Source organism: Hyperoodon ampullatus (genome assembly GCF_949752795.1).
Source record: "Hyperoodon ampullatus genome assembly, chromosome: 1".
Lineage (NCBI taxonomy): Eukaryota > Metazoa > Chordata > Mammalia > Artiodactyla > Ziphiidae > Hyperoodon > Hyperoodon ampullatus.
The window spans coordinates 192,323,208-192,349,074 of NC_136914.1; the positions used below are offsets into that span (position 1 = coordinate 192,323,208).

General features: G+C 44.0%; 1 protein-coding gene across 1 annotated transcript in view; it reads right to left on the reverse strand.

The window, feature by feature from the left end:
- Positions 1-3,061: 3,061 nt before the first annotated feature.
- LIPA (lipase A, lysosomal acid type) overlaps positions 3,062-25,867 on the reverse strand; it is a gene marked incomplete at its 5' end in the record, with an annotated part of 31,287 nt that continues 8,481 nt past the window's right edge. Inside the window, 7 exons of the mRNA XM_079704893.1 lie at positions 3,062-3,374; positions 4,259-4,330; positions 9,376-9,447; positions 10,330-10,476; positions 13,223-13,359; positions 14,908-15,017; positions 16,360-16,558. Of these exons, the coding sequence (XP_079561019.1) occupies positions 3,141-3,374; positions 4,259-4,330; positions 9,376-9,447; positions 10,330-10,476; positions 13,223-13,359; positions 14,908-15,017; positions 16,360-16,558 (971 nt within the window). The 3' untranslated portion in view covers positions 3,062-3,140. The remainder of the gene's footprint in view (positions 3,375-4,258; positions 4,331-9,375; positions 9,448-10,329; positions 10,477-13,222; positions 13,360-14,907; positions 15,018-16,359; positions 16,559-25,867) is intronic.

Here is a 25,867-nt window from a genome sequence, read left to right on the forward strand (position 1 = left end):
GATTATTTTTTCTCTGCATAATTAGGTGAGACTGTGTTGGCATCTATCTAACCAAAACGATTATTCCTGGGTATCAGAGATGAGAAGTGTTTGAACATTTTACAGCTGTAACACATAAAACTCATAGAGGGTGGAGCAAACTCAAAGATCAAAATCTAATCCCTCCTTGTAAAAATGAAGACAGTCTCAGAAAAGTCAAGACTAGCTAGGGTTCAATAGGAAGTAAGGGCCAGACTGAGAGCAGAACTTGGTCAGTGTCAATTTCAAGGTAGGTACCTCTTCAGGAGGAGTTTGGTGTTGGAGTGGGGCATCGAAGTTGCATTTATAGGGCAGTTTACAAAAGACTCAGAAAACAATAATTATCAACACCAAAACAGTAGGGGATGCTGATGAAGAACATGGTGGGGGGAGGGTATAAGCTCCCCCAAGAGAGTCCTTGATGGCCTTATTTGACACAGATGCTGATACATATTTGGCTTTAAAAGTGTTCTCTTTATATTTTGATCCATCTGTGTCACATGTAAGTGGGTGCTTCTACTGACATTGTTGGAACTCTCGACAACCTGCTTAAAATATATAAAGCATATAAAATCATCCCCATTAAAAGGCATACCGTTGCCTGTAAAGCAGAGAAAATACTCACCTTACCCATCAAAGGGGTGCTGTAAAGATCAAAGCCTTATGAGAAGGCTTCAAAACCCCGGAAGGCACAGTGTAAAAATGCGAGGTATTTGTTTTAGTACTACTAAACCAAGTTGGTAGAGAAGGTTTTACTTGTTTAGTTTGGAATTGATCTTGAAATCTATACCTTGCACAGTACAATAAATACTCAATAAATACTCTTGAATGAATCACTGACAAACTTTTTTAAAATCAGAATTATGATAACCTGATGTTGTCTTTCAGGGGTCACATTTTGAAAATCTCTCCATATATCAAAAAAAAATGATGAGTTAAAATTACAGGATACTTTAAAGGTATACATTTAACAAATTAACGCGTTTCATACCCACAAACACAAAATAATCGTTTGGAGATAATATCAATAGTCTTTAATTAAAGTGTGAAGCCTTGGTTAAAGCATTCTGCACTTCCTCCTCATGTCTGAGGTTCTGACCATTCTTAGCTATTCGGCAAGTTTTTATTTTCATGTCCCATTTGGGGCACAGTTATTCTTTGAGAACATTTTTCAGATATTACGAATTAGGCAAGAATTCGTTATAATCCTGGACAGAAATGACCACAGACATGGTTGGTCTTCCAGTCCTCAAATTACCAGCTGGCTCCTAAATCAGCAAAGTTCTCTGCCTAGCCCAGAAAAGGTTAGGAAGCAGAGCCAAGAGTGCCCCCTTATGGCGAATGAAAAAAATGACTTCATTCTCAATTGTGACTTCATGTAGTGGCTTTACCCAAGTAAACACAAGATCTTGGAGTTCCAAGTTGACGGAATATTAACTAGTCTTCTCCTTGCCCTAGAGGTCTGTGGAGATCTTTGTGTTCTGCTCAAAAGAATATATAGCAAACCCAGTGGAAAAGAACAGAGTCAGAACTCCTCCCAACCTGTTACAGGACTTCTCAAGGCACAAGGTCCAATCTTGCTCTGCACTGTCAGCCAACGGTGAAACAAAACTACGTGAATGCAGCTGGGGTTGTAAGGATATAAGAACCTACAAAGCTGCATCAGGAGCAAGAGGCCAGCAATAAAGGCAAATGCACCGTGTAGCCCAACTGTAGCAAAACCCACCATGCAACATCTCCACTTCTGGACTGGCCCACATACTGAAGAAAAATCCCCAAAGAAAAGTTTGGGAAGGAGGTGAAGAGAAAAACACTCCAACAAAGGTGGACTCTATAGAATGTAGCCCCTGCTCATTCATTCCCGTGGTCTGAGTGGCAGATTTACTGACCACAAGTTCTCAAGGGCATCTGAAGGAGACTCCATGGCAGCAACCAAAGAAGGGAAACCAAGTCACCTACGACACAGAAGCCATTCTCTGACGAGCTCTCTCTACCACTACTGGAAAACGACAAACAAAAACATCCACTCAGGGCTTCCCTGGTGGTGCAGTGGTTGAGAGTCCGCCTGCCGCTGCAGGGGACACGGGTTCGTGCCCCGGTCCAGGAAGATCCCACATGCTGCGGAGCTGCTAGGCCCGTGAGCCATGGCCGCTGAGCCTGAACGTCTGGAGCCTGTGCTCCGCAACGGGAGAGGCCACAATAGTGAGAGGCCCGCGTACCGCAAAAAAAAAAAAAAAAAAAAAATCCACTCACTGTTCTGTTCTTTCTGGCCCTGACCCAAGAATCTTGTACCTGGTTGGCCAAACCAGTTTGCCTTGGTCAAAGGAGAAAGAATTGTCCTTTCTTTAGGGGGACATAAGGCCAGTGGGGAGAGTGGCATCCTCCTGGGGACGTATATCCTTCGCATCTAGTACAATTTTACTCTTTTCTTTACAATTTCACTTTAGTTGCCATGAAAAATCAGATTCCACTTCAGACCCTCGCAGATGTTACTTGTGCATCTAATTTCATATAGCTAAACAACAAAGTCCATCGCCTGTCACACATTCTGTCAGTCTGCGTATATTTATTAACTCACTAATATTCCAGGCTTTGTGTTAGATTCTGGGCATACAGAGGTAAGTAAGATATATCTTCAAGCTTACAGAGTAGTGGGAGAAATCACATTAGACCCCTAAATCTATGTTTTGGGGGCCCTATGGCATTGTCTCTGCCAGCTTTGGTTGCTTCATTTGTCCAAGGAGAGCATTTGATGGACAGTCCTTGAATCCAGGGTCCCACCTGGAGCCACTACCTGCAAATGGGCTAATCAGGGCTGTCTCCACTCACAGCCTCGCTCAGTGGAAACTGCGGATTTCCAAACCATCACCCACCCCTCCTTAGGTTTAAGACCACTCTCCTCCCCATGGGAGAGGATCAAAGGTTTGCGGGCAGTTTGTTTGATTGAACAAAAAAAGCGAAAGCATTTCTTATCCTAACTGGAGAGAACTGGGCATCTTCAACGGCATAATTTTCTTGGATATAAAAACACAAAATGCCTGGGAAAGGAGAACAAGTATATTTAGAGAAATTAAGCAAACAAATTTAACATGACTTGATAGTAAATGTCTCCAGTCTGGCGTTCACTGATACTTCCTCATTAGATTTATCATTTCATTATAGAGCTGCCACGGGGCATCCAAGCCCCAGATGAAGTCAAGATGCTCCCACTCAGGAATGTGCTTGTGGTACACCAGGTTGGAGATCTGGGTCAGTAAGATATTGACGTCGCTGACGTCCGCGAGCCAGTCCTGCCCCCCGCTCCAGACAGCGGTCCGCACCAGCATGTCTCTCACATTGTAAGAGGGAGGGTAACTCTGTAATGAAAACCCATAGAAAGCTTTGTCTTTGTTGTTTTAATTGACAAAAATACAATCCCCAGTAAACACTGATACACTGATTAGTAAATCTCATCTGAGAATCAAAGACTAAAGTTTGAAAATCACTCTGTTTACTTTTTAAGTTACTATTACCAGAACAAAAAGAAGCCTACCTAACCCACAAGAAAAGAATACTAGCCGTTACAACTGCTAGCTCTCGAGTTGTTACCCTGTGCTGGGCAAGGTAACGAGTTTCATCCCCTGGGAGGAAGGCGTCATTCTCCCAGGTAGTTGATGCCAAGCTGTAGAACCAAACCAAGTGGTTGGGAAGGAGCTTTGGAGTCATACCCACATCTCCCTTCCCTCTGGGGTGTGACACAAGTCACAGAAATTCCCTAAGCCTCTGTTTCTTCCTCTTCAATCATCATCACATCTATGTCACAGGGATATTCTGAGAATTAAATAAGAAAAACATGAGCAGAGTGCCTCACATTTTAGAGCCCTTAGCACCCAAAAAGTGGTCAATTCATTTGTATATGGAAGAAAAGGTTTAGGCAATGCAATTTGGCCAAGGCCCCCCAGCCACCAGGTAACAGCCCTAGGCTTGTCTGACTCTTAAGGTCTGTGTACCTGATCACTATCCATGACCGATGACAGAGATGACTATTTATACAGAGCCAGGGAAAGGACAAGGTCCAAAGCACGAACCAGGATGCTTAGGTTGTTCTAGGATTGACTGGGGGAGAACAAAGGCTACCTAGTCAACCCTCCCGACCATTTCCCCCCGCACCTGAGCCCAGCCAGAATCCTCATAACTCAGGCTGGCTTCCTTGATGAGTTTTCAGGGCCCATTTTAATTCTAAAGACTCTGAAGACTTTACCTGGTTGTAATGAAAATAATTCTTGGCACTACTTCCCCAGTCGAAGGCTTGAAACTTCTGCAATTTAATAAGCTAGACAGAAGATAATTGGGGGAGAAATAAAGTTATCTAACACAGAAATCTGATATAGCATCACAGGTTGCAAGAGTTAGCCACCCCCTCAGATACCAAGTTTACACCGATACCCAGATTCACTCTTAATTTCCAAACTGCAATTTAAAATAAAACGGCATAATTTTGCTCTCCTTTCCTAAATGACTCAATTTCTCACTGTATGATTGGAAAGTAGCTATTACATGACACAATAAAGCAGCTACACACATGTGCCATAAATGATCCTGGATCAGCATTGCATCCGTTGGATAAACTTTACGCTGATTTTTTTTATTGGAATTTGAATCTTAAACTTTTCCAAAGAGTTAACTATCTCACTTGGGAAAGAAATACATATTACATATAACATATGGATTAATATATTAATGTGTATTTATATGGATAAATATATTTATATTAGTATGTAAATAAATTGTATATGTAATTATATTACATATAATCTCCATCATATTTCTTATATATCCATCCGATTTGACTCGTTATATTATTTAATATTTTACTAATTTAATTTATTTAACACTTTTTCTTGAGTACCAGTACCAGTACCAGTAAAATCACCAAATTGTACTGCACACTGAACAATTCTAATCAGTTGAGGATACTAGAGCCATGAAATGATATTGTATATGAAATTTAAATGTATGCTTATTTAGTATAGCATGATATAAAAATATTAACAGAAAGTCACTTATTCATAAATTTTTAAATAATGCAAATACATACCTCCTCTATATCCCCCAATTAAAAATGTCAAGAATTAAATCCAAAAGTGGCGAACCAAACGAATTGGAAACTGTTTAAGCTTTGGCCAGAGGGTGGCACCTGGTAAACAGGAAAAACCTAGGCATTCTTTGTCAGAACTGCCTTTGGCTTCAGTTCTTATCAATTGCATAAAATTCTACTGTTTTATACAATAAACAACAGTGTGAGATGAGGTACTACAGGGGGAATGTTTAGCATCTGCATTTGCCATTGCAAATGACAGATATTAATACCTGCAACACATTTAACAAGCAGAATAAGGTATGAATTTACAGGACCTGTTAGTGTATCTCTTCCCTAGCTCTAATTGCCAGTGAAAATATATCAATGCAAGTTGTTCTGCCCCCGTAGACAGACATCAGCTTGTCATTTTCTCACATATGTCTTTGGCTTTTATATAAAGCACCCAGAGTGAGTGTAGTAACAAAGGAAAGACGTGCCGAGAGTTCAGGCTAAACTTCAGATTTGACTTTTGTGCTCAGCGTCATAGGACTTCAAACTATGCCCTTGAAGGGGCATCTCAGAAGGAGGGAAATGTGAAGAAGACTATTTATAGTAACAAAAACCTGCTAATAAGCTAACATCCAATGACAGATACTTGGTTAAATACATTATATTAATTACATCAATATACACATGGTATGCCACTGTCGTAAATATAATACAATAGAAAGAAAAACTGTTTATAAATAATACTAAGTAGAGAAAAGTCAGAAAGTAAAATTGAATATGCACTATGGCTATACTTAAGTGGTAATCTTATGTGGATAAAGGTCAGGTGAAAATGCTTATAATACTAGGAGAGACAGTTTTTAAAGTCTCTCCTAATATTATAAGCATTTCCACCTGACCTTTATCCACATATGAATATTTTAAGTTTAAATTAATTTTAAACTATTTTAAAAATTATTTTAACATCTTGTTGGTACTGAAAATGTAAATAGGTTCAACCTTTCTAAAGTACCATACATATTTGAAAGTCTTAAAGAGATGCCTACCCTCTGATCACTAAGTCTACTAAGACTGTATCCTAAGGAAGTCATCTGCCTAATGTATAAGAACAGATCTCTAATTCAAGAATATTTATCCCAGAATGTTTTATTGCCAAAAAAACCTATCATAGTAATAATAATAAATTCAAACAATAAAAAGTTGTCCTCAATTACAAATATTTTTAAGTGTAGTTATTGACCTGGAAAAGCATTTTTGATTATGGCAGAGACTGCTATTTGCCCCCCAGTACCCATTCTTGCCTTCTTCCTTTCAGTAATAAAATTTCTAAAGTTTTTGCTAAGCACATGGCTGCCAGGGTAGGAACCATATCCCTCATGTGCCTTCTTCCTGGGGGCTGGAACTGCCATGAAAGTGACCCACTTTCAACCAGGCAGAAGAGGCCAGCGCCCCAGAGATGGCCAAGCTATAGTGCCAAGGGGACTGGGTCACTGCATGGCTTCCCGGAGCAGTCACAACTCCTCCACAACTGTGTGCCACTGATGTCTGGACTGGATTCTGAGGAAGAAAACTATTTATTTAGATGCTGTATTTTAGGGTCTTTGATACAGCAACTTAGCCTGCACCTCAGAAATACAATGCTGTTTAATCAAATAAAAAATAAAATTATTAAAAAGTGAATGTAGCATAATCCTTCTTCTGTAATGGAAACAATTATACCAAAAAATTATAAGATTACAGTGCAAGAGTTCAGGACATGCCACCCCAAAATATGCCACTTTGGCATAATGATTATTTTGAGTTAAAGGCACTTGAAAAACAGAAGATGTGGAGAGGATGCTGACCTTCCTTTTTCTTTCTAAAAGGAGAACACAAAACTCCCATGTGAAAGAAGCCCTCCCTATACCAGGAGGAAGAAGCGTGCTCATCACCAGAGTCTAAAAGAGGAGGCTGACAGAAATCTATACAAAAAGACCTTGTGAAAATAACTCTTATGTCTTGTAAGTCTCCCCATATATTTTAGTTACTTTTCTAAAACTGCTACTATTTGTTCAACCTAGTATATAAGCACTTAGGCCTAGTTACTTCTTTGGGTCTTCATTTTTGTGAGGGCTCCCATGTACACGTAAATAAAATCCATATGCTTTTCTCCAGTTAATTTGTCCTATGGCAGTCCCAGTCAGAAACCCAAAGAGGGTAAAGGAAAAATTTTACCTCCCCTATAATACACAGATGCTAATCGTAGTTATCCCTGGTGGTAGACATACAGGTAATGTATTTTCTTCTTTGTACTCACATATTTTTTAAATTTCATAATGAACATATATGTATAACAAAAATTTTACTAAATGTCTCTTACAGTGTTTTGAAGAGCCTAGCTAATGTATATTTTGCATTTTTTTTTTAAGCAGCAGGTTTCAAACAATAGAGAACATCAGATCTTACAAGGTGCTTATTAAAATGCAGATCCCAGAGCCATACCCTCAGGAATTCTGATTCTCAACAAGTCTTGGGTAGACCTAAGAAACTGTATTTTTTTATAGCACCCTAAGTAATTCTGAACAGCACTGTAAAGATATGTTAGGACTGGCCTTCTTCAAACAGGAGCAAGTAGCTGGGCTCTGGGCATAGTTGGCAAGGGGGCTAGAGATTCCGGAGGGTTTCTGAAACGTGTGAGGCTTATAAAGAGAAGAAGAAGATTTGTAAGCTAAATTTAAAAAACCCAGTGAAGAACTAGGTTTTAGAACTTCGAGAATGCTGAATGCTAATTACTTATACAAAAGATCCATTTCAAATTTTACTCTGAATAGAATGGCCTTTAAGGGCACCCCCAAACTCCTGCCACAGAAACCTCCCAACTTCACATCTGAATTGTAGCCCTCAAGCCTGCCAGCATCCAGGCCCTGCACACCCTCAGCGGAAGCCTCTCCCAGCAGGGACCAGGGCTGCTGCCCCAGCATGTCCTGGGTAGGCAGAGAGTGGCAGTCCCTGGCTGGCAGCCCTTGGCCAACAGCCCAGAGGAGGGAGAATCAAGAAGATCCTATGAAACAACTGCACAAAGCAACCATTTTCTTAACAAAGGGATGACACAGGGAGCAGAAAAACAAAGGGCAGGGCTGACTTCTGCAGGGAATCTGGGCTTCAGAAACGTTCGTGGCACACATTGCAATGCGGTGAGGACCTAAAACCACATGGTCACCACTGGGCCTGAGATTGGTGCTCTGATCCACAGCCAGCAGCCTCTGACCCCAGTCAGCTGCTTGACAAAAGGGCTGGAATGGGCTTCCCTGGTGGCGCAGTGGTTGAGAGTCCACCTGCCGATGCAGGGGACACGGGTTCGTGCCCCGGTCCGGGAAGATCCCACGTGCCGCGAAGCGGCTGGGCCCATGAGCCATGGCCGCTGAGCCTGCGCGTCCGGAGCCTGTGCTCCGCAACGGGAGAGGCCACAACAGTGAGAGGCCCGTGTACAGCAAAAAAAAAAAGAATTTTGGGGGAAAAATTATACAAAAACATGTCCTGAGGTAGAAAAAGTCCCTGACATACTGTCAGGTGAAAAAAACAGCTACAAAAGAGTAAGAAGAAAAGTAATCAATCTATTTCTACAATTATGATTTCTATCTATATCTTTAACCACTTCTTTCTGAAATGATATGCAGCAAGAGACATGGAGTAGAATGTAGAGACATTTTATATCCCTGGTACACATTCTCCATCTCTGTGTGGGATTACAGAACAATTTTATTTTTCACCTTATGAGAATTTTTATTATTACACCCATATGTAATTTATAAATTTTCTAGAATGAACATGCATACTTTTGTGATGTGTGATCATACAATCAAAACTCTATTTTAAAATTTAGTGTCTCTTACTTATATCCTTGACTGATTTGGCTCTGTTTCTCCACTGATGTTTCAGGCATACAGTGTTCATAGGTTAATGCTAAAATAGCAGCTTCTATCTCCAAAGCTGCTCTAAAATCTTGCTTTCTGGAGCAACACAGAAATAAAATAAATCTGGGACTCAATGAAAAACTGCCAGAGGGGAGGGGGAAGAAAAGAACAAACAAGTCAACCCCAATAGCTGTTTGGTGAACTCACACCTTAGTACAGTCTGCCCCGGGGAGGATAACACAAGCAACATAAACATAGTGACAGGAGCCCAGGACTCAGGAAGGAAAGCAGCTCAGATGTGTAAGTAGACTATGTTTCTATTTGCTTCATGGAATGCACAGAACTTTCTAAGGCCGATGTTCCACAAACCCCCCACTGTACTCCTGGAATGCGTACCTGGCTCCAGTGTAACATATTTTGCACAGAAGTTCCGGCAGGAGAGTGTGTGGCATACACAGCCACTCTAGACTGCAAAATAAACACGTGGAAATAAAGAATGAAAACAGCCTGAAGGAGGCATTGATAATAAACACAGTTCTCACCTTGAAGCATTAAAAACTACAGAGCCACAATCTCAAATACGTGAGATTAAGAGCAGGAAAAAATTCTTTGACTACAAATACGTCCTGTAAAAATATGAATAACCACACAAACACACACAGAATACACATGAAAGATATACAGCAACATGGTGACCGTGGGGCTGTATTGGTTGAGATTACTGCTCATTTCTATTTTCTTCTTCATATTTTTCTGAATTTCCAAAATTTTATATAACAATCATACCTTGCTTTTATTCATCAGAAACAAGAAAAATTAACATCCCTTAAAAATTCCCTAGAGCCTTCGTTCCAGAATTTTAAGACCTGTTTTCAAAATACAACATGACAAACTACGAATGCATTTAGAAACACCAGCACATTGCTGGCCAAGGGTTTACATTTTATAAAATAAATAAATAAATGTATATATACATGGGTGGGTATGTGCCTGTGTGTGTGTGTAAATGGCCATTCCAAATTTAAACACAATTATAGTAATTATTTTGAAGAAAAAGATCACTAGAATAAATATAAATATTGCAATTTAAATGATGACCGATCTCCTCATTCCATAGTTTCCACATAGGTACAATGTAGGAAGCTGACAATGGCTGGCCTGAGGTTAGCCACAAATGGTGTTCCAGGTACCTGCCAAGGTTGATTCTTATACCCCTTAAATGAAAGAGCCTTTAGAGCTCTAATGAGGTCATTCCTGCCTCTCCCACACCCTCCAACACAAAGAAGCACATTCACAGATAAAATAAAATCACTGACAGTTTAAAGCAAGTGTTATTGTAAACATACATACCATATTTAAATTTCTCTCATTAAATCCACACATAACAAAAAAGACATTTCCACAAAGCTCCTTCAGAATGACATGAGTACAAACATGTGTACTCAGCCATTTCACAAACATACTCTGGGGAAGAAATTCTTTAACCCCAAATAAGTCCTGCAAAATAAAAAGAATATCTCAGCATTTCCTTCTGGTGTATGGCCTCCACGTCCCACCTCACAAGCAGACACATGCCAACCTTGTCCACGGATGGCCTCAGAAAGAGAAATGGCAACCAGTGGGCATTCAAACTAGGACACCTGTGCGATACGTTTACTAAGGCAATAGCAGATGTTATAGACGTGTATTTAAAGTCTCAAATGAAAAAAAGAAGGCAAAAAATCAAATAGGTCCACAGAAGACTTTTACAGTGGGAGGGGGCCTGAATGATCCCTGATCCCAGGGCCATTCTCAAAGTTTCATCTGACTCTGATGGACTGCTAGTGACTTCTGAGAAAGAGTTGAAACTGTGGTTGGTCAGCAATGTGTCTGCTTAGGACACATACATCTGATCCGATGCTATTGGCCAGTGGGCTAAATCCTGCCCACTGCCTTTTGGGGTTTTTTAATACTTAATACAAAATTTACCATTTTAACCATTTTTGAGTGTTCAGATCAGCAGCATTAGTACATTCACATTGTTGTGCAACCATCACCACTATCCATCCATCTCCAGAACTCTTTCAACATCTCAGACTGAAACTCTGTACCCATTTAAACAATAACTCCCCATGCCTCCTCTGCCAGCACTGCCTGTTTTTATAAAGTTTATTGGAACACGGCCATGCTTTTCTCTATACACATTGTCTCTGGCTGTTTTCACAAGACAAAGCAGAGGACTTCCCTGGTGGTGCAGTGGTTAAGAATCCACCTGCCAATGCAGGGGACACGGGTTCGAGCCCTGGTCCGGGAAGATCCCACATGCCACGGAGCAACTAAGTCCGTGCACCACAACTACTGAAGCCCGCGTGCTCTAGGGCCCGCGAGCCACAACTACTGAGCACATGTGCCACAACTATTGAAGCCCACACGCCTAGAGCCCGTGCTCCGCAAAAAGAGAAGCCACCGCGATGAGAAGCCCGTGCACCGCAATGAAGAGTAGTCCCCGCTCACCGCAACTAGAGAAAGCCCACGCACAGCAACGGAGACCCAACGCAGCCAAAAATAAAAAGACAAAGGCAGAGTTCAGTAGTTGAAACAGAAACCATATGACCCACAAAGCCAAAAATATTTATTATCTGGACCTTTAACAGAAAACGTTGGCTGACTCCTGGTGTACATCAGGCCTGACCAATGGCCCCTGGACCTGTGCTCAAGTATTTCTGGGGCAACCACTATGCCCTCAAGGCAGATCGTCGTGTACATGTGTAATAGGAAATAGGAAAAAGATCTTCTTTATAGTGAACCCAAATTTGTCTCCTTATAATTTACACTTTCGCTGATGCCTACCCTCTGGAGGGACAAGCAGAGTGAAAAATTCAAATGCCTACAAAGGCAGTTTTATGGGTTGAATTGTGTCCCTCCCGAAAAAGATATGTTGAAGTCCTAATTCCCTGTATCTCAGCATGTGACATTATTTGGAAATAGGGTCTTTATCAAGGTACTCAAGTTACATAGTTGGATACTGTCTACATTGAAACAAAACAATACATTTCTCTCTGGACCTATACAGGTATATAAATTCACACACAAGGTCTGTAGGAAAAGACCCCAGGCTGAGCATGGTGCTTAATTCTGAGGAAGGCGCTAGGAGAAGCCTTGGTAGTTGAAGGGTACTTTATTTGTAATCTCCGAATTGTATACAATGAAAATCGAAGGTTCTGTTATCCAAGGTATTTAAAATAAATGTGGTTAGAGGGGCCCACATCTTACCTGCCTCTCTGATCACTGGTACAGAGAATCCCATCTTAGGTGAGAGTCAGATTCTGAGGTCAGAGTATATAGTCTATATGTCCAGTGAACATATTTCTTAAATGGCCAAGAGATATGTATAAGTTAAGTATATATTTCTGTATAGGATTTCATATGTGTGTGTACAAACCTATCATACATAAAACATAGATAGTGCGTGCGTAACGGACCATCTGGCCTCAGCTGGCTCTCAACTCCTCAAAAAAACTGCTTCCTGGGACTCCCTGGTGGCGCAGTGGTTGAGAGTCCACCTGCCGATGCAGGGGACATGGGTTCGTGTCCCGGTCCGGGAAGATCCCACATGTCACAGAGCGGCTGGGCCTGTGAGCCATGGCCGCTGAGCCTGCGCGTCTGGAGCCTGTGCTCCGCAACGGGAGAGGCCACAACAGTGAGAGGCCCGCGTACCGCAAAAAAACCCCAAAAAACAAAAAAAACTGTTTCCTCCTTGAGCAAAGCCTGGAGGGTTCACACATTGAGCTCCGATGAAGTTACTGGCCTCTGTTTAGGGGCCATATAATATAATAGATCACCCTCAGTGTGGTCAGGGTCGGGCATGTGGAATAGCACATCGCCTGTCTCCCATCTCCTGCCTACTCCTAGGCACGGACCCACCCTATGGAATAAAGGGCAAATTCAGGGAGGTTTAAGCTGCCTTCTCCCGGCCTTCCTCGTGCTGCTCTCTTTGTAAGGTGGGTGGGGAGTTGCACTGACATGTTAGCCACGAGAACAGGGAGCTCCAGTGTGGAGTCAAGGACACCTTCCCTGGCTCCCCCGGATCTGGAAGTAGGGGTGAAGGGGGAAAGAAAAACCACGGACAGAGGAAAACCCACTGTTCCACTGAAAGCAAAACACAGGGGAGGAAGGCACACCTTCTTCCTCTGAAGGCCAATTCTTCAGAACCAAAAGGGAAATCTGTGAGGGAAGGGAGTAGAGGTGGGGGGAATCCAAGTACCTTAATGAGAAGATCTGGAAATCGTCCTAATTTAACTAAAGGGCTAGTAGCGAACTGGGCTGAGGCCACGGGAGCCAGGGCAAAAAACATTTTAATCTTTTTGGCCAGCTCCGGGATCCGTGAAAATGCTATGAAACCTGTGGGAACAAAAGGAAAATAACAGAATTCCATCTTCTGGGACTTTTCTCTGAAGAGGCAAGGGCAGGCATGCGTGTCGCCTTCTAGTGGCAATCTGAGAACTGTGCAAGCGATGCCAGGAGGCAAAACTCGTGAAACGAGGGCCTCTGAACTCCTATGCGCACAAACACTGAATTTGATTAAACCAGTAAATCAAGTTTTGCTAAGTGCTTGTTTCGATTTTCAGCCTACATATATATGCACTGGAAGAAATCCGGGTTGCTAGAACCAGAAGATGTTTCCCGTTCCTTTAATGATGTAAGCCAGGGAATGGAAGACTATTCCTAACAGCTCCACCCCACTGTGTCCATCCCCTACTGCCCCCACTCCATCACCAAGAATGATGTACGAAGGTGCTCAAAGCAGTCGCCAAGGACTTGAAAGGAACTTACACATTTAGAATCCTCTAGTTTTAAAATATCTTTTAGCTTCCTCTCAGGTCACTTCTTGCCTTAAACTTGGCCCCAGAATGTCAATTTTGAAAGCAGTGGGGCAAAGGACACCAATGGACAAGTCATGGAAGAACAAATATAGATGAAAAAAATGCTTAAGTCCATTAATAAGAAGGGCAATTACGTCCATGTTTCTTGTTGCTTGAAGCCTCTCAAGCTGACAAAGAGGAGTGGTAGTGAGGGCAAGGCAACTTAACCACGTATAAGGAGATGCTTCAAAGCATTCATACCTTTCATATCATAGTTTTCTTCTAGGAATGTATTCTAAGAAGATTGTGTGATAGGAACACAAAGATATTAGTCATAGTAAACACTAACGGGGGAATTAAATAAATTATGGGACAGGTCTCTAGTCCCTAATCAGAGGAACTCTTGTTTGCTCGAATTATGAGCATTTTTTTTGGGGGGGGGGGGGAGGCCACGACGCGTGGCTTCAAGGATCTCAGTTCCCCAACCAGGGATTGAACCCAGGACAAGGTAGTGAAAGTTCAAAGTCCTAACCACTAGGCCACCAGAGAACTCCTGGCAATTTTTATTTTTTTTAAACTTTGCTAAATTTTCTGTTTCTGTTTACAATGAACACACAATACTTTTATCATCAGCACAAATTAAAAATATATATGACTTTTAAATATTATTTGTAAATAAAGTGTACTATGGCATCCTTGTAGCTAGCTTTATTCCACTTCACTTTAAAAAATCAGTGTATTTCCTTGTTTTCTTTATAGAAGTCTCTGCACTTACACAACTTTCTGTTTTCTACTCTCTTACATCCCCATATCACTTAACTAGGAAAATATGTAATAGGCTGTGGTTTACATTGATTCCTTCAATCAAGGGAACCATACATCATGTTCATCTATTTATGCTTGTCTGAATTTCCAGAGAAGACTCAATATTACCAAAATTCTTTGCCCTATTCATTATTTCTGCCTGGCATTAAAAAACAAACACAAAACTCTATCTGAACATTATTTTTTTATATTTCACTTTTAAGAATGAATACAAACTGTAATAAAACATTACATCAACCTCCCATCTTTATTTTATACATACCTATCGTGGTGCCTTGAGAATGACCCACATAATACACTTGTTCTTGGCCAGTTTTATTCAGAATGAAGTTAATTGAAGCTGGTAGGTCATAATTTGCCATCTCATCGTAACTGTAATCCAAAAAAGGAAATCCTTCATTGAGACATTGCATGCAAATACAACAGCATACAAGTGTGCTGCTTGATGAGTTATCGCAAAGTGAACACAGCTGGGTAAACCAGGCCTGAGCACAGGGAAATGAACATTACCAGTGCTGCAGAAGCCTCCCTGGGCTCCTGGCTAACCATGCCTCCCCAAAATAACCACTATTCTCCTTTCTTTTTTTTTTTTTTTTGCGGTACGCGGGCCTCTCACTGTTGTGGCCCCTCCCGTTGCGGAGCACAGGCTCCGGACGCGCAGGCTCAGCGGCCATGGCTCACGGGCCCAGCCGCTCCGCGGCATGTGGGATCTTCCCAGACCAGGGCACGAACCCGTGTCCCCTGCATCGGCAGGTGGACTCTCAACCACTGCGCCACCAGGGAAGCCCTATCCTCCTTTCTTAAACCATAAATTAGTTTGATCCATTTGGGAACTTTTCTATGAATGGGATCAAACAGCATGTATCGTTCTGCATCTGACTTCATCTTTGCTGTCACATATAGCTGTCGGCTAGTCATTGTGTAAATACATGACACTTTATTTGTTCACTCACTGCTGATGGGCATTTGGTAGTTTCCAATTTTTTGCTATTACAAATAGTGTAACAACAAGTATATTCTTGGAAATGCCTTTGGTAAAAGCTCTCATTCCTGTGTTTCACGGCCTCGGGTAGGTTCTGGTTTTACAAATGGGGAAGCAAGCCTGAAGGAGGCATGGTGCTGACTTTCTCTAATGCCTGGTACAGAGACACAGCCCTGAACCTGTACACATGTGTACTGACTGTAACCACCACTTGAGCTGTGCCAGGCTCTGTGCCAGCCTCTTTCCTTGTATCCTCTCCTTTAAGCCCCCAGTGACCTTATGAGAAAGGTATTTATTAGCCCCATTTTACAAAAAGGCAACAGACACAGGGCTTATGCCACATGCCTGATACCATGCAGTGATCCACTGGTATAGCCAGAAGTAAGAGAGAGAAGAGGAGAACTTCTAGAAATAAGAAGAGTGAATATTTTCAGGACATGTTTATGGAGGAAGGGAGAAGGGTATGGTACACAATTTACACAGCGACACCCACACCACCAGGAATGTCAAAATAACTAAAAATCCCTTATTGAATCTAATCCATAAATGTAATCATTTATTTATAATTTACCTTACTGCTATTTATTAAATTCCTAACAAGGTATAAAACCTTTCATAAACCATTAATTTCCCATCATATGATCTTGAGTTTCCCATCTATTTGCCTCCCCAGTGTCTATGTTGAGGGTACCAAGGAAAAAGACCCCCCCGTCATAATCAATTCAAAGATACCTGAAGGCCCAGAATTCATCCTGAGAAACTGAAAGAGTCTTGTGTTTCTGAGACCAGGTGTTTCCCCTGCTGTTCCCCATCCACACATCAAAACCCGCATCTGCCAGAATGAAGCCCAGGCTGCTGTTGGGCAGGTTTGTGACCCAGTTACTGGAATCGGCCAGCAAGCCATGCTGCAGGAACACAACTGGTTTGGGACCTGGAAAGCAATCATGTTTAGGAGTTAGCAGCACTAAGCTTCAAAACAAACATGATATCTTGCTAATCAGAAAAGTCACAAAAGATCACAAAGCAAATAATGAAACAGAAACAAAAGACTGAGGTAGCATTATCATTCCGTGGTAACTGTACTATATATACTGTGTGAAGGGCGCTTGGGAGCTGTATGTTTTCCTTGGGCACATTAAGACACTTCTCACCCATCCAAGGTGCTCTGGGGCTGGGCCATGAGGAAGAAGACTTGACCTTAAAAGACCAGGAAGTCAAGCTAACCAAGAAGAGACCTTGGCAACATATGGGGAGCAGTGGGGCAGGACTGCCTTGTTCCAAGAGGCGCTGCCGCGGGTCATCAGTCAGAGAGAAGGAGCGTCGGCAGTGCGGTGGCCTCTGCCGGGGAAAGCAGAGTTAGAGCGAGGCAGAAGGAGAGCACGCTGGGGGCCAGATTCCTTGTGCTGGTTCCAACCTGTGACTCTTCAGACACTTAGTGGAAAACCTGAGGCTGTGCAGCCGACTTCACAGGGCAGAGTCCTGAGAAAGGAGGACGGGTTTCAGTGTGGGTGGGAGAACTGAGGAGGGGAGAGCAGGATAGAGAGTGGGGCAGCCAGGCCAGGGCTGAGCTGGAAGGGGGGTCAGGTGCCAGTTTTCAGGAACCAGGAGTCAGCTGCCTACCTTTTCTTTTTTTTTTTTTTCTTTAACATCTTTATTGGAGTATAATTGCTTTACAATGTTGTGTTACTTTCTGCTGTATAACAAAGTTAGTTTCAGCTATACGTATACATATATCCCCATATCTCTTCCCTCTTGCATCTCCCTCCCACCCTCCCTATCCCACCCCTCTAGGTGGTCACAAAGCACGGAGCTGATCTCCCTGTGCTATGTGGCTGCTTCCCACCAGCTATCTAGTTTACCCTTGGTAGTGTATATATGTCCATGCCACTCTCTCATACTTCGTCCCAGCTTACCCTTCCCCCTCCCCATGTCCTCAAGTCCATTCTCTACGTCTGCGTCTTTATTCCTGTCCTGCCCCTAGGTTCTTCAGAACCATTTTTTTTTTAGATGCTATACATATGTGTTAGCACATGGTATTTGTTTTTCTCTGCCTACCTTTTCTTGATGGGGAATATTTCAAATTCCCCTGAAATCTCTCTGCACTTGCATCCCTAACCCCACAGAAGGCTTCAAGGGAGAAATTTGGGAGTTGGCAAGTTGAAGATATACCAGGAAACTCTTTAAGCATGGCCAATAAATAACTTCGGGATTCCCACAGGCAATTAGGAGCCACTGACACTTTCCCAGGAGGTGAGCGTGAAGCCCAGGAAAATGCAGGCGGCCAACTCAGGCATGTGCCCACCATGCATGTGTGCCCACCATGCACGCGTGCCAATTATGGTGGCTGAGGGGCTTCCAACAATACCTGCAAATACCCCCACTGCAGCCCGTACCTACCATTCACCCCTGCTCGAGGCTTAAAACATTCCCAGACCCCTCACCCTACACTCCATAGAAGGGTTTCCCAAAGTTCCTATATTTACCCCATACATTGAATTTCCATGGACTTGGCTTTGCCTAAAACAACCACTACTGCAATCCAGGTTATAAAGAGTCTCTGTTTAACAGAAAAAGAAACAAAGAAAATATGTTTAATTACTTTGGAATTTAAATAAACTGTTTACATTAAAGGGTAATCTGTGGACATCCATTAACTCTATGCCACAGTCAGCTGGGTACCTACAAAATGAAAGTAACTGCACAAGGACAAAGAGAACACAGCTACACACACACACACACACACACACACACACACACACACGCACAGCCAGACCATGCAGACCCCAGGGTGACAGCAAACGCACAGCCAGACCATGCAGACCCCAGGGTGACAGCAAAGCCATCCAGTGTGTGTCGGGGGAGGGGTGGTGGAGAAAACTCAGTGATTTGTTAAGACACCCGTCAAGGGGGAAGGGAGAGGATCGAAGTCACTTTTTTTTCTAATTCTCTTTTTGTTTGTTGGGATTCCCCCATCCCTCACTTCAAGCTGAATATGAAAGCTCAATGAACAGATATAAAAGATGGCACCACATAGGAAGAAAATAGTGAATCTGTTCTTGAAAAGCCAGGTGTTTTCAAATCTGGAGGATCCGGGCCAAGAACTGCAAAGCATATGGCAGACCCCACGGCTTGCTCATGGGACATGCCAGCAGGGGAGCAAAGGGGCTGGCATGGGAAGGCACATGGCTGAGAAATGGCACCTCAGCAACCTCAGGCCTCTCAGCTGGGTCCTACTCATTCATCTGAAGAGTTTTTACTGAGAATTTTACTGTATAATAAGCAGTGCACTAGAAGTTAAAAAAAATCGAGTGATTCAAAACACACGTCACATTTTGTATAAACCTGTCCTGGTACCTACTATGTGTTAGTCACTGTGTTAGATTTAGGGACACGAAAGTGGGTAAGCCATGCTCCCTCCCCCACGGAGCTCCATTCTAGTGAAGGAGACAGATACACGATTACCTTCTAGACCAGTGTGGAAAAGGCCAGACCACCACGCAGGAAAGCCCAGAGGAAAGAGAAAAGTACTCAGCCAGGGGAGGAATATTCGAGCCGGTTCTTAAGTAAGAGACAGACTGCCCCACAAAGGATTCAGGTGAAGAAACGGCAGCCTGGATTGGCAGAGAACAGACAGTGCATCCCAGGCCTCAGCCAGATGGGACCCCAGAGTGTACTGTAAAATGTAAACACTCCCTATAGGAGTCTGATGCACAGGCAGCTTGGGGAACCGCTGGTAGGGCATGGTGCCTTGTCTGACCTGGGCACAGAGGGGATATGAAGGACTTCCTTCAGGGGTGCACATCCTTGCAGGTGTGGCCAGCTCCCTTTCCTCCCAGAACAAAAGGGGCCTCTAAGGACGAAGCTGCAGAGGATACAACCCACTGGGCTTCCCATGCCCGTGATTCCATTAGACATGATGGGCCACCAACAAAGAGAAAATATTAACAAATCCTGTCCTGGGATGGAAAATGAGTGCTAAACTGCTTGTCCCTTCCCTCTGGCATTTCGTGAATGCAAAAGGGCAGCAGAATAGACAAGGGCACTGTGACGGGCCTACCCACATGTCTGCCAGCTTCTCCCACCTGCTCCTAAGAGGGGGGGAGTGGGGAGAAAGGAAGGCATTATGTCATCTTTCCCATCCCGCCACCAATCAAGGATTTAAGGATTTGCTGGACAAAGAAGTTTCTCTCTAGGAGGGTTAAACCTACTGCCATTCACATCTTCCAGTGAATTACTTTAATCAGGTTTCTTGTCATCCTGCTGAGAGGAGCCGATTGAATTAACAGCTAGCTATATTATTATGCACCCCTGTGCTCTAAGGCACTGTGCTGAAAATCCTATGAAGTTAGTACTATTTCCATTTAACAGAACAAGAAATTGTGGCTAAGAGAAGTCAAGTAATTTGCACAAGATTGGATAAGAGCTAAAAAGTGGGGGAGCTGGGATTTGAATCCACGTAAGTCTAATGCCAGGGTCCATGCTCTTAGCGGTTTTGCTTCGGGAAAGGCTAACAACAGAGAGTCATTCTACAACATACAGAGGCCCTCAGGGAATGACAAGCCAAAGAGAGAAAGCTATTTTGGAGGGAGCTGGACCAAGTGCTTGGAAGAAAGGAATCTCTAGTAGATGGATGGAGGAGACAGAGAACAGGAGGCCAGGCCACGATATGCAACCTTGCCTGCTCAGGCAATTCTTCCAAGGACCAGCCTAGCCCACACACTCCAGCACCTGCAGCCTGGTCTGTCTTTGAGCAACAAACCAACAGGTCAGGACAAGGGCTGCATTTCCTGCTGTGCCCTGCAATTAGCTTGTCCAAACTGGCTGTACGAGGGCTGGGGGCTGAGGGAAAAGCCTAAAAGTACCTTGGCCCAGAGAGGGCAAGTGACTTCATCACAGTCACCTATGTAGTTTGCACAGAGCCAGCAAAGAGATGCAGCCCAGTGACGGGCCGCCACGGCGCTGCCTGCCCGATGGGGCCAAACGTGGGTGGAAGCCAGGAGGGGATTACTCAGCCTCCAAAAATGAATCTGCTGAGCCCACAGTCTCACAAGAGGAAGATGACTGGGTGCATGGGAAAGTTCCTCCTGCCTCCCAAGCCCTGGCCTTCTCTACCAGGGCAGTGTCTGGACAGGCCTCCACCATGCTCAAAAATGGTGTGAGAAATCAGCTGAGGTCCAACAAAGAACCAAAAGAAGGAGGAAGAGGAGGAGATCACAAAGATCCGTGCGTTGGCATGAAACAGACTTTGGTTCTTACTGGATATGAAACCCTTCAGAATTTACTCAATCTCTCTGGAGTATCGATGTCCTTTTCTAAAGTGGGGATGATACAATGGCTGATAAATCATAGTGACTCACAGTAATAATAAATGTACAAATGTAATAATAAATCATTACTAGAACGCAAGCTCTGTGAAGAAAGACAACACGAAGTGGCATTCTTTAGCCGAGAAAAGGCTAATGGCAAAAGGAACTTGGCAGATGTGATTAAGGATCTTGAGATGGGGTAGCATCCTGGATTATCGGGTGGGCCCAGCGTAATCACAGGGCTCCTTCTAAGAGGGTCAGAATCAGAGAGAGATTGGAAAATGCTACCCTACTGGCTTTGAAGATGGAGGATGGGGCCAGAAGCCGAGGAATGTGGGCAGCGTCCAGATGCTGGAAAAGGCAAGTGAATGGATCTTCCCCAAGTGCCTCCAAAAGGTAGCCCTACCAACACCTTGATCTTAGGACTTCTGGCCTCCAGAAGAGTAAGGTAATAAATTTATGCTGTTTTAAGCCACTAAGTTTGTGGTAGTTTGTTACAGCAGCAGTAGGAAACTAATACAGTTGGGGATGAGTTTTCACCCCCATTTTTCAGATAAGGACTCTGAGGCACAGTGTGGCTAAGTAGCCTGTGCAGAGTTGCACAGCCACCAATCCCAAACCAGGACTCAGAGGCGGGCAGGATGTCTCCTGGGCCTGAAGAAGAGAGAGACCTGGCTGCTTGCTAGTTTGGCAGGAGCCTGCATGACCTAAAATCTTCTAGAAAAGCTTAGAAGACAGGCTGTAAGTTGCATAAGGGCCCCCCATCTTCTCTGCAAAGGCAGGTTCTAGACAAAATGGCAACAAGGACCTGGCTTATGGTGCACAGGCATCCCTGGCACCCCACACTGAGTAATGCAAAGTCAGGATCACCCCTCACTTTAGACCTCCCTGCAGCCATCCATGGGACTGGACAAAGCCAAAGTCCAAGGGCTGGTTCAACCACGCCAAGGACAGGCTGTCGATCACCCAAAGAGCCAGGGCCCAGGGGGCTTCCTGAATCTGCCCCGACTGCTTAAGACAAACCCTAGCCAGCATTGTGGCATCTGGTGGATTTATTGTTATTATTACCATTCATCAGTAACAGCTACCTATCATGCACCACGTTTCACATAGATTACACTGTTGCAAGAGAGCTGTTAAGATCCACCCCCATGTTACAGATGAGGTAACCGATGCCTGGAGAGAAAGGTCAGGTAACCTGCCCTGGAACAATCACCTCAGCAGTGAGCCAGAATTGAAACCCAAGTCAGCCACATTCTGAAGTCCTTGCTTGTAACCACTACTCTAAAGAAAACTTCATTCAAAAATAAAGAGGTAGGGGGCAGGGGGAGTGCTTATAAATATTCCGTTTGTACGTGGCCACTTCAAATCAAGCCAAGCACTAGTTCCTAAAAGTGGCTACATATCAAAATCATCTGGGGGCATTTCATGCACATTTCTGCCCTTGGTCCTGATTTAGGGAATCAGGAAGTCCAGAGACGGAGCCTGGAAATATTTATTTTCGGCAAGCTCCCTCAGCTCTCCTGACGTAGCCCATCCATAGCTGTGTTCAAAGTGGATTCATTAAAAGGGAAGCATGTCCAGCCCTCTGCTGCACCAGGCTGGCCCAGAGAAGAGGCCAACCAGACGCGGAGATCCCGGGTCCAGCATCCAAGAGGCCCCTGAAGGTAATTCTAGGGCCTCCTACTCCAGAATTATCAAGAGCAGACTTTCATTTATCCACAACAGGGGACGACTGGGTGAATTTTTGTAGTCTAATTCTAATTTGAAGAATTGGCCTCAAAAACAGCCCAAAACACTGTCAACAAATAACATTAATGGGAAGACTCGGCCACAACACCTTATATTCACTGGAGGAAGAAATAAGGAGAGGCTTATCTCCAAAGCACTCATCACCAGGAACTTAAGCAATGGAAGCTGGTACGCAGGTTATCTAAACCAAGCACTTTGCACAGTGTCCCTTGATCAGAGACATTGCTGCAGTGCTAAGAGCCCAACGGGCAGACATGCCATCACAAGCCATGGGAATCCTGTCTTTACGACCAACCACCAGCTACTTTATAATAAGCAAGTTAATTAACCTCTGTAACCTTGGTTTCCTCCTCTGTAACAGGGGGTAGTAAGAGCCCTGACATCCAACAGCTGTGTGACAAGTCGTGACAGTTCACACAGAGTGCAGCACATGGCCCACCCACAGGAAGCGTTCAGAAAGGCATGCAGACCTTGCCACTGCCCAGATCACTGCACTCACATTTCACAGTCACCCTGCTGGAAAGGGGGTGACCCTCGGCAGAAGGAACACAATAGTGCTGGGATCACAGAGCAGGGAAGAAAAACACCCCATCCTCAGGATGCCATTCGCCCCACCAGCAGCAGTGGTGGTCACTTTGGTCACTAAGCAACAAGAAGGCAGCAATCGGTCTGTCTCATTCACAGCAGCCTCCGTGGCACCCAGTGCTGAGTCTGCCACGTGGTGCTCGCTCCAGGCAAATTCGATGAATAAAAGCAACAATGAAGGAATAAAGGAAGGAAAGAAATAAAAAAACACACAACAGTGCATATTCACACACGCAGAGATACCCACCCCACATATACCATGTGCACTTTCCAGGGCACTGCCTTAATTAGAGTTTACTGTGTATCCGGGATGGCACTACGCCATTTATGTTATCCTTCCTACGTTACAGACGGGGACTCTGAGGCATAGAAAAAAGCAATGATTTGCCCCAGGATGTAAATACAATTAGTGTATGGTGGAACTGGGAACCATGTGATCACGTGACACCAAAGTGCTTGTTATCTCCATGCCACACTGCCTTTCTGCTTTCCCTGCCCTTCTCTGCGACCACAGCCTGCCTTCAAACAGAGGTACGGTGCCTCTGAGCTCAGGAGGATCCTTAATTCAATGTGGTCTTGGGCAAGGAACATTAGAAAGGGCGGATGCTTTGGTCAACCCGGTCCCCAGGAGGACCAGGACTGTAGAAGCAGGTAGACTGAAGCCTTGGGCCGGAGAGATTATCGAGTCATCAGAAAAGGTTTGGGCTCTCCAAGAGCTCATGGTCTAGTGGGGAGGACCGAGGTTATAAGCATCATCACTGACAGAATACGCTATTATTTATTGTCTTACCTGTCTTAACTGCTATGAAGGAAACACACAAAGAGCTATGAGAATATGTGGCCAGGGGCCACCCTGAGAGGGTGTGAGAGCTGGGGAGCTCCTCCCTGAAGCGACATCGAGGTTAGGTAGCAGGAAAAGAGGGAGCACTGGAGGAGGGAGGGGTGCCCAGCACAGCACTCTCTTCCTTCCCACTCTTGGCTCTTAGCCCCAGCTCCAACCTGCCAATACGAGACAAACTGTGCTGTGCAGCTGACACTGCCTTGTGGTGCTCCGTGACGCAGAGAGTCTGAATACAGCCCGCTGCCCAGCGTGCCATCAAGGTCCAAGCGAGCCTGGGCTTGAGCTCAGGGAGCTAGAGTGAACAAGCCCAGGCGCTGACTAATGGCCCTACATCTGTCCAGTGCCACTGGGAGGCGAGGAATTACATCCCAGCTGATCAAGGCCTCTGTTTAGCTTGTTAGAGAACTGCATTTAGGAAATGGTTTCCTTAGGAACCATGTACAAGGGAAGAACAGAAAACCCAGAAATTGGTCAGAAACCTAAAACATATAATCAAAACAAAGAAATTTTTTTTTTTAAACCATAGCCTGATGGTCTTTCCCCTCAAAACCTAACTCACAAGCCAGGTTGTGAATTTTCAATTATGACTGAAAAAGTTCAATGGGCAAAACCCCACGGCAAAGTTCAAAAACCCTGTTTCTGCACAAAGGCAATTACTCACACTCCAGAATGCACTTCATTCACCAGGCCATCAGACACATACTGCTTTTCAGATATAAACGTTCCATGTTTGGTGCTTTTTTTGATGATTGCTTTATTTTACAGTTTATTTCCTAGTTAGGCAGAAGTAAGTCGGCTTCGCTGTTACTGTTGCTATTTTATGTATTTTAGGCAAGGCCTTTCTCTATTTCTTGGTTTTAACCAACTAAAATAAATACGCTGACTATCATAGGATCAAGTTGCTCAATACTTATTACAAAAGGCCACGCACTCCAGTTCAAAGAACACTGAACCCGGAGTCAAACTGGCTGGGCCACTATCTTTTGACCTAAAGCAAATCCCCTTCCCTCTTTGAACCTAACTGTCATGCCCAGTAAAATGAGAGTGTTGCTCTAGAACCTGGGTTCCCAAACCCAAGATTTTCCCTTGGAATCCACTAGGGAGTTATGTTAAAAATGTAAGTTCGGGCTTCCCTGGTGGCGCAGTGGTTGAGAGTCCGCCTGCCGATGCAGGGGACACGGGTTCGTGCCCCGGTCCGGGAAGATCCCACATGCCGCAGAGCGGCTGGGCCCGTGAGCCATGGCCGCTGAGCCTGCGCATCCGGAGCCTGTGCTCCGCAACGGGAGAGGCCACAACAGTGAGAGGCCCACATACCGCAAAAAAAAAAAAAAAAAAATGCAAGTTCTCCAAACTGCCGGCCCAGGCAGGACTCTGAGATCCTTCTAGTGCCAGCATCCCGTGACTTTCTGAAATACAGCTGAGCAGATTAAAATATAACCACTTCCCTATAAAGGATGGATTTCTGAATTTCAATTCCCTTATTGGAGTTAGTGCAAAGTAGGGGTAGCTCAACACTTGATAGAGAAGTTTGCTGAACATTGAGAAACAGCCCACATACACTCCACAGGTCACTAACAGCTTTCTAAATACACATTTCAAGCTTCCTAATTAGTAGAGGTCTGACCAGACAGGCAAAGGATTGCCTAAATCAGGGGCTTCTTTAAAACAGTGTGGTATTGGTACAAAACAGGCATATGGATCAATGGAACAGAATACAGAGCCAAAAATAAACCCACACACCTATGGTCAATTAATC